Genomic DNA, 15,125 nt, shown 5'->3' with positions numbered 1-15,125 from the left:
CCGCGGGCGCCCCTCGCTCTCCGGCTGCTCTTCTTCGCGGCCCTGCCAGCCACCGGGTGGCTGACGACCGGCACCCTTGAGCCGCCGCTCCTGCCGCCAGCCCCGAAGGTAGGGCTAGGCGGACGCGAGTCGGCCGGGATCCTCGGGGAGAAGCCCGGGCCGGGGACTTGGGACGGCAGCGTCCGCATCGACACCTTCCACCTCCCCGCGGGCAGGCCGTGGACTGGGGGTAGGGCTCCCAAAGGGCTGGGAATGGTGGGAAGAAGCACCCAAGGAAACGGGGGCGGCGGGGACGAGGGAGGCGAGAGAGTGAAAGGGAATGTTTAACGTGTGGTTAAGCCCGGCGCAGCGGAACTGCTTGTTGCGGTAGTCTCGGCTGTTGCCGTCGTCTGGGCTGTTGCCGTCCTGACGGGCGTTTGCCGTCGAAAGTCACCGATCACAGCCTTTTGTAATGGCGCCTTCTTGGGGTAGAGCCGGGCTCTGGGGCGAGGCAGTGTTTATGTGCTAGGGAAACGTGGAAGTTGCTCAACGGGAGAGAGCGAGGGCGTTTCCAGGCCACCTGTCTGCTCCGGCGGGCGGCGGGAAGGAATGCCTGCCACCGGCGCGTGGGGCTCCGGGTGCGTGCAAGCCGGGTGCCTGGGGGCCTCAGAGGCAGAGAGACGGAAGACCCAGCGCCGACCCTGCCGGCCTGCCTTTAGCGGGCGGTGTTAGAGGAGCCGGTCTCTGAGCGCGGTGGGGCCAGGCGCGCCAGCACCCCCTGGGAACCTGGTAGAAACGCTCCAATCAAAAGCTCCAGGGTGAGGACCCAGCAGAGTGTTCCAGCAAGCTCTCCATCCAGGTGACCCCGAGGTGGGCTGAAGTTTGCGCATCACCGCGTGCTTGTACTGAAGGGTGACTGACTGGTTCTTACTGCTTTTGCTCGGGTAGGGGGGACTGTCGCTGCCCTTAACCAGTATTTGCCACTCAGCCGTTGAATGTGTGATAGGGGGAAAGTCTGAAGACTTGGCAATGCGATTAAACGACATAGGTGCACCTTTTCTTACTAATCAAGACCTGAATGAATACCCAGCAGTCAGGGGTGACTGACACCATAAATGTCACTGTTTTACCTTCACTGTTTTAAGAGTTACGGCGTTACCCTTCCTGGCTACAAAAATAATAGCGTACCTTGGTTTCAGTTCTCTTGGGACATTCCAAGAAGCCGCACCGTCCCAAGCTCTAAGAACCACTTATATACGAAGTGGACCACAGTTGCAGCTGTTCAAAAATATGAGATCGAGACCAAATTAAAATGAAGTAATTCCTAGAGTCCTGGAATTAGGAAATTGGTTATCCCTTTTCCAGGTTTTAGAGATTTATCATAGTTATTTATGAATCCCAAAGACCTTTGAGTCTATTCCTGTTACATGCTTGCCTTTAGACTGCAGGCTGATAATACACCATACTGTGGGTTCTTAGTGAGCTGTTCATTTCAGTTCTCCTTATGACTTCTGTCTGCTTTTGGAAAGTCCAGATCTACACTCATTTCGTTGGTTAAATGAATGCTCTGTAACTAGGAGGAGAATCTCATTCCTTGGAAGGTGTATGTGGGAAGCTGAGGCCTCTGAATCTAAACATTTTTCAAAGTTGTATTGTGAAAATTTTCAAAGATACAGAACGTTTGAAAGAGTTTTAGAGTGGTTGTGCATATTTGATAGGAGTTTTTCTGTTGACTTTTATGTAGCAATGGTGTGTTTGAACTCTCCGCATCATGGTAACCACTGGACTACTGTGGTTATTGAATATTTGAAATGTTGCCAGTGTGATTGAGGAACTGAGCTTTTAACATGTTGTTTAGTTTTAATTAAATGTAAATAGTCACATTTGGTTAGTGGATACCATATGCCAACTCATAACATAATGCACAACATAATGCCAACTCAGCCGACCATTTGTATTTTACTATACTTGCTTTATCACACACGTTTTCATTTGTTTAGCTTCGTATCCCGCCTGACCTAAATGTAAGAAAATTGGTTGAAATCAGGAAAATTCTCTGTGTATGTCTTCAGTCACTCAGGTTTATTGGATTATAAGCATTTTTCTGTTTTGTTTACGTATGTAAGTTGTCAGATGTTGAGGTTATACAGATTGTGAAGTAATAAAAATTTTTTTACAGTTCATTCTTCTGTTATTAAAATGACTTGGTCACCAAGGAGAGGGAGGCAGCCAGAGGACGCTTCTTTTCTTATATGTGTAAATATTTATTTCTTATATGTGTAAATATTTATTTCATTTATTTCCCTCAGACTTACTTTAAACCAGGTATCTATTACTTTTGTTCTTAGGAAGCCATTTTGTCCCAGGTGGGCAATTGTGAGTGACGGAATCAGAGGAGAATTGAAAATGAGTAGGGGAGACTTTAGTTCTGCCACCCTTTTCTAAGTGTACACTGCCCTGGGTGACAAGCCTGTACTTCCAGTTCTGTCAGAGGCTCTTGGAAAGAACAAGAAATATGACCTGGCTCTGAACGTTGGTTTAGGAGGCAGGAAGGGATGAGAGTTTCTCCTGATGTGAAATCATTCAAGAGGATCCAAAAGAATGTATTTGGAGTTGGCCCTCTGGAAAATACAGTGTGCTCGTGTCTGTTCATTGTCTTTTCCAAAGACAACGGGCCCAGTTCTACTGGGCAGGTGATGTATGTAAGTGCAGTAAATTACTCACAATATAGGGTATGTTCTCTACTGAAAGGCAGAAGCTATAAAAAGGTTTCTCAGAAGAGCATCACTGGAGGCTTATCTCCAGACTGTTAGAAGAACAGTACTCTACAGTTTTAAAACAGATCGTCTAGCTTGGAAAGAATGAACTCTTGATGGAAATTTGGGCATAAAACAATACAGCCAGCAACTTAATGGTTTATTGAATGTTAGTTTGTTCTAAGAGATGAGTTCACTTGTTCTAACCCACACTTAATTCTAGATAAGGATGGGCCAGGAGAAAAGTGGACTGGAGCTGAGGAATCACTAGTCCTAAAGCTTCCTGGGCTCCTCTGGGAGTTGGGAAGTGGACCAAAGCCATCCTGAATAGATGGTATGGACTTACATGTTAGTATCCTGTTTATCAGGTTGTCCCAGGAATCAATAAACTCAGCCCATAAAATCACTGTCTTAGTCTCTCATTTGTTAGAAATATATAAAGTATTGGGGTTGCTCATGGTGCCAAGAAATACACTGGTATGTTAGTTTCATGTTTATGAATAATTTTTCTCTTTGAAAATTAAGAACCCCACCCCCCGCCAAAAGGCTTTAAGAGGAGTCTTCTTTTTATTCTAGGATAACAATGTCTGTGAATACACTTAGGAAAGAATTTCATTTACAGATAACAAATTATAGTTCCTGTGACCCTGAATACTTAAAATAGTGCTTTCTTCTGTGTAGTAAGCATCTCATGAATAAACTTAAATATTTGAGTAGACTGTCTTTGAGCATACCATGAGAGGCAGTGAAACTGTGCATCCCAAATCATTGTCCATGGGCATTAGAAGACACCTTTAAGAAGGATAAGAGCAAGTTTGTATGTGAAAACAATAAAGTTGGAAACATTTGATGTCCGCTCTCATGGAACAAATAAATAAATTGATGGTATATTATACAATGCTGTTTTTAAAAAAAAGTGTCTACATCTGCCCACATAACTGTTTTAAATTAAAGAAGGTCCAGAAAAATACATGCAATATCATTCCACTTATAAAGTTCAGGAACAGATAAAACTAAACAATAGGTTGTTTAGAGAAAGAGAACACAGGGAGTTAAACTGTAAAGGAAAGCAAGATATGTTAACATGGAAGACAGGATAGGGATTCCTTCTGAGGGGCAGTGGGAAATGTGACAGAAAGGATCATGCAGGGGACTTAGAAGATATGAATGACATTTTAGTTTTGCTCCTGGGTAGGAGATACATGGGAGAAGGCAATGGCACCCCACTCCAGCACTCTTGCCTGGAAAATCCCATGGATGGAAGAGCCTGGTGGGCTGCAGTCCATGGGGTTGCTGAGGGTCGGACACGACTGAGGGACTTCACTTTCACTTTTCACTTTCATGCATTGGAGAAGGAAATGGCAACCCACTCCAGTGTTCTTGCCTGGAGAATCCCAGGGACGGGGAAACCTGGTGGGCTGCCGTCTCTGGGGTCACACAGAATCGGACACGACTGAAGCGACTTAGCAGCAGCAGCAGGAGATACATGAGTGTTTATCTTTTCTTTTAAACTTTATATTTGCATATTACATGCTCAGATACATGATATATTTCATATTAAATGGATAAGTGTATAGATTATGAAAAACTTAAATTGTGAATAATGGCATTTAAAAGGCTGTAAAGGGAATTCCCTGGTGGTCTAGCAGTTAAGATTCAATGTTTTCACTGCTGGGATCCTGGGTTCCATCCCTGGTTGGGGAACTAAGATCCTGAAAGCCACGCCCCCTCCCCCCCTCCAACAAAAGAGCTGTAAAAATGAAACTGATGAATTGTGGGTTTTTTTTTTTTCCCCTGATGAGTTTTTTAACAGTGTTCGTTTAATGTAGTCATATGCGATCATACAGTAAGTATAATTGAGGGAGAAGAGAATGAACTGAGTTACTCTTAGTTCAGCAAATGCATACCTACCTGATTTGTGTATTTATTTTGCAGGACAGCATCAGAATTAATGTAACTACCCTGGAGGATGGGGAGGTGTCTAAAGAACAGGTGTGTCTTTGTTATGCTTTCATTATATCATTTAGCTAAATATCATGCAGACTATTTTATTTTTTTATCTATACACCTCATTTAGTTAGATAAAGTATTTTTGACATGAAGAGTTTGTCATCATTTGTAAACCATTGGAATTAATGTATATGCTGCTTTATTTTAAGGTTGTTCTTAACATAACCTATGAGAGTGGACAGGTATATGTAAATGACTTCCCTGTAAATAGTGGTGTAACCCGAATAAGCTGTCAGACTTTGATAGGTGAGTACTGCTAAATTATTTCCATAATTGTTCTGTGTTTTTAATAACACTAAATTAGTGAAACACAATTCTTTGACGTTATTTATTTCCATTTTAAATTAATAATATACATCATTACTAGAGTATATGATAACACTAATGGATTTAAAACTCTTTTCCTACTTAATATTGGTTATTTCTGGCATTTTCATATATTCTCTATCATGGCATTGATATTGCTCGGAACGGCATGTCTGGTAGGTTAATGACAATGTAAGAATGTGTCTCGAGGTAGTAAATAGGGATTTAGAAGCAAGGCAAAATCTCTTCACATTTGTAAAAAGCAAAGAGAAAAGTGAATTGTCTTTCTGCTTCTTCTACCTTTATGTCTGTATTACATTTTCCTTTTTAACCTTTTAAAACCTTGAGTTGTTTAAAGACAAGCAAACATGTTACATTGGAATATACCCATTGTTTGAATGACATAAAGAATATGAGAAATTTGTATAGTATTCCTGTTACCTATTTTAATATACAGATTTAAGGCAGTAAATATTTCTCTGAGCACTTGTGTCCTATATTTAATTCATTTTGTGTCTTTATTATCATTCCATTCATGTTTTCCAGGTATTTATTGTGATAGTTCCTTGTCCTAGGAGTCATTGTGAAGTATATTGCTTAATTTTCAAACACTGAGGGATTTTTTTTCTTTTTTACTGATTCCATCTCTATCATCAGAGATGTAGCTGTATACTTTTAACCTTTTGAATTTAGAGACTTGCTGTATAGCTTAACATATGGTCAGTTTTCATAAATGTTGCTTTCCATTTGTATTTGAAAAGAAAGTTAATCATATAATTAGTTGGATATGATGTTCTATATCTGTCAGGTCAAATTTGTTAATCACGTTCAGTCTTTTATGGATGTACTGATTTTTTTGTTTGCCCTGTGAATTACTGAGAATGGTATTTTAAAATCTGCACCACGAACACTTGTCTGTTCTTTCAGTTTTGTCAGTTTTTGCTTTGTATATTTTGCCATACAGCATTACTAAATCCATGCAGATTTAGAGCTGTTACGTCTTCTGGTGAATCCACTCTTTTGTCATTATAATATGTCCTTATTTATCTCTAGTGATATTCTTGCCTTAAAATCAGCTTTATCTAAATATATTATTTTACCAGTCACTGTTTTTTGGCTGGGCGTGGAGGAGGGTGGTGGATTGTTTTGTGGTATGTTTCCATTTTTTTTCAGTCTTCCTGGGTCCTTATAATTAAGGTGAATGTCTTACAAGCAGCATATACTTGTGGTTTCTTTCTTTTTTTTTATTCAGGCTATCATTCTGTCTTTAATTGGAATTTTAATTTACTTATATTAATGTAATAAGTGATATGTTTAGATTTAGATAGTCTATATTAATTATTTGTTTTCTATCTGTGTCTTTTCTGTTTCTTTTTTTTCCTTTTTTCTCCTTTTCTCCTCTTCTGGGTTATTTACTTTTTGTTTCATTGTCCCCCTCTATCTTGTTGGTTTTTATATTATTTTAGTTTTAATGGTTACCCTTGAGATGAATAAACTCGTACTTTTATCATTTCCCAACCACTGCAGGAATCTTAGAACACTTAAACTCCATTTATTCTCTTCTGCTTTTAAAATTTTTAATTCAATTTAATTTTTTTTTTTTTTTTTAGCCTTGTGCCTTGAGGGATCTTAGTTCTCTGACCAGGGATTGAATCTGGGCCATGGCATTGAAAGCCCCAGGTCCTAACCAGCAGACCACCCGGGAATTCCTCCCCTTGCTGCTTTTGTGTTGCTATTTTCATGAATTGTAACTCTTTGGATTCCTAAACCCTGAGCACCATAAGTTGTTCTTAGTGTTCTCCTGTAGGCGGATGTTCTTTTGTGCTTACCCTCACAGTTACTCTTTCTTTTGCTTTTCATTCCTTCCTAAATATCTGTGTTCCCCTCTGGAGTTATTTCCCCTCTACCTAAAGAATTCTGCTCAGCATTTTTTCAGTGCAGATTTCAGTGTCCATGTGCGCGTTCATGTCTCATGTTTTCTATAGTTCTCAGTGAGAGAGTTGGTGTACTGCAAGTTAATCCATCATAGCAAGGAAAAGAAGTGCCATTACTGGCTTGAATAACATTCCACTGATGTTGTATGTATTAGGAGTCTGATGTGGGGTGCAGTCTGCTTGCTTTATTTATTATAGTCATCTTTCTAGTCATCCCAGTTGCATTGAGTATATTTCCTTGAAAGCTGAAGTAAAAGCCTGTCTTATCATTTCACAGGAATCTTTAAAACATTAAATGCAACTACAGCAAGAGTCTTCTATCCTTAATTCTTAAAAAAAATTCTTCTTTGTAGATGTATTAGTTATATTGCTGTTTTAACGGTGTAACCCAAACGTCGTAGCCTGTGACACTATTATCTCCTAGTTCCTGTAGGTCATAAATGTGAGCTTAGCTTAGCTGGGTCCTCTGACTCTGGCTCAGCTGGGAAAGGTCTGCTTCCTAGCACTCGTGGTTCTTGACAGGGTTCATTTCCTTGTGAATTGTTCCTCACCAGGATGTTAGCTGGTGTCCCTCCTTCATGTTCTTGCCACGTGGGCCTCTCTGTAGAGCATCTCACAACATAGCAGCTGGCTTTATCACAGAACAAGAGAGACTGTCAGGGAGAGCACACCAGCAAGACACCAGTCACAGTCCGTATAATCTAATCACACACGTGACATTCCAGCACATTCACTGTATTCTCTTTGTTCGAAACAAGTGTCTAGGTCCAGCTCGCACTTTATGGAAGGCAGTTACAAAGGGGCAGGAAGGCTGGAGGGGCAAGAGTCATTGAGAGCCATTTTGGAAAGCCGTCTCCCTCAGTGCAGAAAGTCAGAATATAGAGGGCTCTTGTTGTTACTAGTTTTATTCTGTAGCAGCCATTACAGATTTGGAGGAAGAGTCATATGCATCAGTACGCTTTGATGTATTGACATGACTGCCTTTTCTCATCTCTTGAGTCTCTGTTCTGGTGACTGGCCTTTGGGCAAACGAGTAGGTTGACGAGCAGCCTACCCTTCCCTGAGGGAGACTGCTGGGTAAACAGGAAAACACTGAAATGGACCACAAGAGAGGGGAAGCTTTCCAGATAGAAGCTCAGAGGATGCGAGGGAGGTTAGGCAGATGAGAGAGAGGGCACCGTAATGAGCCTGAAGGAGGAGGACCAGGCAGAGAACCACCAGCGAGGTCATAGGGTGCCGCTGAAGGCATCTGACAAGGACACTGTGTAATCAAAACCATGTGATGGTGAGATTAATCCGGCACCATCCTGTGAATGGTTGAAGAGGGAGGGATTACAGAAGGGGAGAATAGTTAGGTAAATACGTCAAGAGTAAGAGGCTAATGAACTAGGTGTTGGGTGGGGAGGTAGGTGGAGCTGGAAAGGACACACAGAAGAGGTACTTTGGATCTGGAATGGTCCAAAGGGAACAACTGACTGGATAGAGGATGAGAGTGAACAAGTCGGAGGCGACCTAGTCACTCTCGTCTTTGGTAGTTTGGAGAAGGCGGAGGGGTTTATTAACAGGAACAGAGAAGTCCAGGAGGAACAGGTTTGTGAACTTAGATTGAGACCAGGGGTTAGGCCACTTGTTTCTTAATAAAAATGTAGGTACCTGTTTAAAAATTATAAATGCTAGCCTGTACCCCCTGAAATTTTAAGACTAGAGTGAGGCTTTAGCATCTGTGCTGTTCCCAGTTGATTCTGATATATAGTTAGGGTTTAGAACCACTAGACCAGGTATTTGTTTTAAATTATGTATTTATAATTCTGGGTGGAATCACTACTTCACATAGGCTATAGAATAAGAACTTAATTCGTCCTCGCAAGGAACTCGGCCCAGTTGAGACAGGTTTATAAACTAAGAACTACACTGTTAGTGCTTTAAATTTTTTTTATAAAAAGGCATGAACTCAGCATTTTAAGGATATGGTATCTAGAACTATTAAGTAGGTGTTAATTAAAAATGTATGGGAGGGGACTTCTCTGGAGATCCAGTCGTTAAGACTTTACCTTCCAATAAAGGGGGTACAGGTTCAATCTCTAGGTGGGGCTAAGATCCCACATGCCTCACAGCCAAAAAACCAGAACACAAAACAGAAGCAATATTGTAACGAATTCAATAAAGACTTTGAAAATGGTCCACATCAAAAAATAATAAAATTTAAAAACCTAAGGGAGGAGAGTGAGTAACGGAGAGCATGCTGGATCAAGGGAACAGCTCTGTAAAGGCACAGCGTCGGCTTAAACGGCTAGGCCTGCATGCAGGATATCCGTAAGGGTTCCTTTTTGGCGGATTATTCCTAGCCAATAACATTGGAGGAACAGAAACAAAATGCTGCTTTTGCAGCAGTTTTGTTGGTTTCTAGTATCTTTTTCTATAGCACTCCTCAGGTTTATAAACCAATTGCAACTGCCACCCTCCATTGCTGCTGGGATGGGGGTGGGGTTTCTCAGCCAGAACAACAGGGCCAGTAGCCGATCCCACTCCATCCTTTGTAAGTGGGGAGTAATTACGGGGCTTTCCCTCCCTCATCCCCGCCCTCCCCATCGATTAACCCTGTTGTGTAAACAGTTACACCTTACTGGTTCCTCAGTAGCTAATCTATGTAAAAGAATAGGAAAGGTGTGGCAAGTGTGAAGTTCCATACAAAATCTGAAAGTCGTCAGGCATTTTTCCCTTTAAATGAGTATAAGAATTGTAGGGGTTTGTCAAGTTGTCTTTGTTGCCATAGATCTGAAACATCAGTGAGGTCAGAAATAACCGCAAAGATAATGGTGTACACCTGTCTTGTTCCATGTAAATGTCAACAAAATGATCAAATTCAGTAACTGATTTGGTGGCATTTTTTGTTCAAAGCTATCACTATTTTTTTTTGAACAGTGAAGAATGAAAATCTGGAAAACTTGGAGGAAAAAGAGTATTTTGGAATTGTCAGTGTAAGGATTTTAGTTCATGAGTGGCCAATGACATCTGGTTCCAGTTTGCAACTGATTGTCATTCAAGAAGAAGTAGTAGAGATAGATGGAAAACAGGTAAGATAGTGTGCTTGCCATCTGGGAATTAATTGTAAAGATTTGTGTTCAGTGTTATGCACACATTCAGTTATTTATTTCTGACTTGATAAGGAAAGAAGCTACACTAATGTTGTCTGTATCTAATCATTTAGAATTGTCTTACTTGTTTTAGCATTTACCTGTTTAGAATTTAAAATCTTAATTTGAAAAAAGATCATATTCATACATGTTTATATCTCTTAAAATTATGATCATTATTAAATAGAGCAAGTAAGTGAAGAGATTGAATTTGGTTCGTAGCTCTGCTGCCATTTCTTCTGGCCAAGTCTCTCTTAAGTCAGTGAAACGAAACTGAGAGGAAACCTCTCATAGTGAGCGCTAAAGCACACTGTGTGTGATTAAAGTTGCAAATTAATTGTCTTAAAGAGGAATTCTGTGAATAGCACAAGTTTGTTAGTTTCAGAAATCAGGGAAGAAAATTCAGTTTTAGACTCTTGCCAGGTTGTGTCACTATTCAAAATAAAGAGAATTGCTTCTACTTTTTCATAGGCTCAACAAAAGGACGTTACTGAAATTGATATTTTAGTTAAGAATCAGGGAATAGTCAGACGTTCAAACTACACCCTGCCTTTAGAAGAAAGCATGCTCTACTCGATTTCCCGAGACAGTGACATTCTATTCACCCTTCCCAACCTCTCCAAAAAAGGTACTTCAAAGACCATTATTTAAAGTATTAAGGAAATGATTTCTTTAATTGGTAACTTTTTCATCATAGTTAATATGTTTGGAAGTAAGCTTCTTTTAAAAATGCTTTATAACATGAATTGCTTTATGTATCCATTTTGTAAGATGTGGTCTGTGCTGATGACAGAGGGACATTTTGCTGAAATCATCTAAAAATACATAATAAGAATTTCATTCACTTAAGTTCATTTAGAAGAGGAAATATCATTTTTTCCACTGAAACACAGAACTTAAAAAATTTGACTTTCTGTGAGACAGAATCATAACTGCTATAGCTCCCTTCTGTCTTAATTTGAGGTTCCTTTCTGGCATTTAAATCTAAACAATCAAATGTTTCTTTTTCTCCTATCAAAAAAGTGGATGTTCTCACCATCTTAAATGTTACTGGTGTAAAATCCTAGAACTAGTGGGAGAGTCACCAGCACGTTCTTGGCATTTTGGTAACTTGGGTCTTCCTTCTCAGGAGAAAGCGTTAGTTCATTGCAGACCACCAGCCAGTATCTTATCAGGAATGTGGAGACCACTGTAAATGAAGCTCTGCCTGGCAAATTACCTGAAACTCCTCTCAGAGCTGAGCCTCCATCTTCATATAAGGTAAATCAGGTATTTGGGATTATCTTTATATGTGTTACCAGCATTTATGGTTATGGTAAAGAAAGTAAGTGCTAGCGTTTAAACTGAGGTGGAAACCATGAGAATTGGATCCATGGGACATTGTTAATAATGAACTCATCACGGTTTTAATGTGACATTTTTAGGTATTCCTGTTTTCCTTCTTAGTAATGTAGTCAGATGATGATGGTAAAGGTGTTAGATTTCAGTTTGTTTGGGGGTCTTTCTCATATCCCCATCGGTCTGTTTATTCTGTGACTTCATGCATGCACACATGTACACACACGCACAGTCCCCTCAAGACTTTGTACGGTGACTCAGCACACTTGGTTGAGTGTACTTTCTGAAATCAGACTGCTTAGGTTTGAATCCTGGTTCTGCCACTGACTAGCTGTGTCAGCTGGGACAAGTTCCTAGCCTCTCTAACCTTTTTCTTTACGTGTACAGCAAAGTCCATAAAGTGATGCCTTTTCTATGAGGTTGTTGTAAGCGTTTAAATACGATGGGTGCAAATGTAAATATACATTGGCACCTGTTAAGTACTCACATATGATGATAATAGTATACTGCTGACCGGGGAGACAGGGTTCAGAGAGTATGGTGAAATCTCTTTATTAGCTAGGCCCCTTACTCAAAATAATTTACATTTAAATGAGCAGGATCTGTGTTTAGTAACAAAAGATTCCAGAGATGATTCTTTGAAGAGGTTCTCGCTGAAGGTTAGGTTAGGATTGCTTGCTTTGGGTTACTGGAGAAACCTCTGTCACTTTTTGAATGCCTGAACTCTGGTGCCCTTACTAATCTTACTCCATCTCTCTCAGAGCAAGGAAGAACAGACTCTTCAGTCCTTGCCCAAGTTTCTTCTATCACTGTTGAAGTACGCAGTGAACTCCCCATCACCAATGGGCATCACCGACTTGATGGACATGAGTTTGAGCAAGCTCCACGAGTTGTTGATGGACAGGGAAGCCTGGCGTGCTGCAGTCCATGGGGTCGTAAAGAGTCAGACACGACTGACCAAATGAACTGAACTCCCTATAGGGTTCCAAAAGCTACGAATATGTCTGTCACTCTTTCCTTCTGTTGTCTTCCAAATACTGGAAACACATAGTTGACAGGTCCATTCTGCGTAAGTGGACTAGCCTTCTTGTCATGCATGCTGATACTTAGTCATGTCTGACTCTTTGGGACCCCAGGGACTGTAGCCCGCCAGTCCGGCAAGAATAGTGGAGTGGGTTGCCATTTCCTCTACAGGGGATCTTCCTGACTTAGGGATCAAACCCATGTCTCTTACATCTCCTGCACTGGCAGGTGGATCCTTTACCACTAGTGCCACCTGGGAAGCCCTTTATAGTTAGACAACACGTATAAATTGTAAAGGATAGTAACATGTAACAAACACTTACGCCCCTTTTGCTAGAAAATAATTTTTTAAATTGTGAATAACTTTGAGGTACATTAAAAAAATAAGATGTACCCATTTAAAATGTACAGTTCGATAAGTTTTGACATGTTACCACCTTGCAGTCAAGATGTATGAATGTTACCATCACCTAAAACTAGAGTTTCTTGAGCTCAAATGAAACTTGCGTATCTAATAAAAACTTTTTTCTTTAGGTGATGTGTCAGTGGATGGAAAAGTTCAGAAAAGATCTATGCAGGTTCTGGAGCAGTATCTTCCCGATATTCTTTATGTTTTTGAATGTCATGGTGGTTGGAATTATAGGAGCAGTTATAGTAATAACCATCTTAAAGGTGCTTTTCCCAGTTTGTGAATACAAGTAAGTATTTCTCATTTTTGATCAACTTTAGTATTCTTAATGATTAAAAAGTAGTTGTATTTACTATACAGTAGAAAATAGAAAAATTAGGAAGAGTAAGACAAGTGGGGGGAAAAATAGTATATCTCTTTTTTTCTAGCCCATCTTTCAGCTTTAGCAAAATTAAAAGACTTTTATTGGCTACTTATATGGTCAAGACACTTGTCTTGGGAATTCACACGTGGCTAGGACAAACTCTGCTCTGTAAGACCTTAGTGTATTGGAGAGAAAGGGAACAAGTGTCTGTAATGGAAAATGCATTGTGTATAATAAGAAAGAAATGAAACAAGAGGGCTTCACTATGTATTTTCAACTGCAAAGTATCAATTTAAAATGCAGTAAATTTTTGAAGACCAGCAAGGTATTTTAGTAACAGGAGAAAGTGAAAGAAATTAAAAGTGAAGGTCGCTCAGTCCTGTCCAACTCTTTGGGATCCCATGGACTATAGAATTCTCCTGGCCAGAATACTGCAGTGGGTAGCCTTTCCCTTCGCTAGGGGATCTTCCCAACCCAGGGATCAAACCCAGGTCTCCTGCATTGCAGGTGAATTCTTTACCAGCTGAGCCACAAGGGAAGCCCAAGAATACTGGAGTGGGTAGCCTATTCCTTCTCCAGAGAATTTTGCAGGCGGATTCTTTACCAACTGAGCTGAGTAACAGGAGAAATGCTGTTTAAAGATCTATGGTTGCATGCCAGTGGAGTACTAATTAGAAAGCTACTTGGGCCTAGTCCTCTTGCCCACTTTGTGAAATCTAGGACTGTGTATGCCATGGAGATCTATAATTTACCCTGTGATCTCCTACAGTACCAGCTAAGGATCTTCCTCTTACTCCTCCAAACTAATTAGTTTGGTTAAAGTGAACTAACCATCATAAATAAAATCAAGCAAAAATACCTAATCCCAGGTATACATTTAATTATAACCTCAAAGTAGCCCTGTCTTACTTTAGTTTTAATTTTTATATTTCAGAGGAATTCTGCAGTTGGATAAAGTCAATGTTATACCTCTCACAGCTGTCAACTTATATCCAGATGGACCTGAGAAAACAGCAGAAAACCCTGGAGATAAAACGTGTGTTTAGAACACCATCTCAAATCATGGACTCTGACTTAGCCTAATGGTTCAAATTTGCCACTTAAATATAATTTTCTTTAAGCCATTAAGAATCGGTTTGTACACTAGAGAAATTGCTAAACTCCTAAAGCTGTCTAAAACTTGATCTTTAAAGTGACAGTTAAAGTTCACCTTATTCTATAATAGGGCTGCCTGTTCTGGTGGTGAATTAAAAAAAATTTAAATGCAATGGAACAGAAGACATGTGAATAAACTTTGAAACTACCAAAAAGAAAAAAAAGGGCAAGACAAAATGCCAACGTGCCAATCCTTTTCAAAGTGCCTTTGTTAAGGAAATTATATACACTTAATTACTATAATATATAAGACTTTTGAAAAGCACTTTATGAAATTCTAATTTAAAAGCTCAAGAACTTAACACTTATTTTTTTATTCAGTAAAATGTGCCTTAATATTAAGTATGTGACTCAGTATAAAAATCACTGAAGTGTGTATATCATGATTTGATTGTATCCTGTACCAAGACTACTTACCTTGAATGAACCAGGATTTTAAAATAGTGACATGTTCTCACTCTAAAAATAAACTTTTTTTTTTGAAGATAGAAGTACAACGTTTTTGCAATAAAATCTTTGCCCATGTGAGTTACTTCTAAGAGTTCCTTTCATAACACTGGCTGAAACCAAGGGTCACATCAGTTAGTAAGTCCATCAATGTTGCCAAATTAGAATGTGCTTTGCTCTTTTGGTTCTAAGTATAGTCCTGTTTCCCCTACAATAATGTTTGGTCTTTTTTTAACCATCACCCATATTGACGTATATTTTACAATATGA

At 39.8% G+C, this 15,125-nt stretch overlaps 1 protein-coding gene across 1 annotated transcript; it reads left to right on the top strand.

Annotated features, from left to right (window-relative positions):
* GINM1 (glycoprotein integral membrane 1) lies at window positions 1-14,902 on the top strand (the record flags this gene model as incomplete). The annotated part of the gene is made up of 8 exons (XM_010862568.1): window positions 1-108; window positions 4,671-4,727; window positions 4,895-4,991; window positions 9,908-10,059; window positions 10,591-10,747; window positions 11,249-11,379; window positions 13,015-13,178; window positions 14,188-14,902. Coding segments are annotated over 8 exons (978 nt in total), but the record flags the coding sequence as incomplete, so codon positions are not given.
* Between the last annotated feature and the right edge of the window lie 223 nt (window positions 14,903-15,125).

Source organism: Bison bison, unplaced genomic scaffold, assembly GCF_000754665.1.
Source record: "Bison bison bison isolate TAMUID 2011002044 unplaced genomic scaffold, Bison_UMD1.0 scf7180017864483, whole genome shotgun sequence".
Taxonomy (NCBI): Eukaryota; Metazoa; Chordata; class Mammalia; order Artiodactyla; family Bovidae; genus Bison; species Bison bison.
The sequence above is the reverse complement of the archived record's forward strand: the minus strand, read 5'-3'. Positions and strand labels throughout refer to the sequence as shown.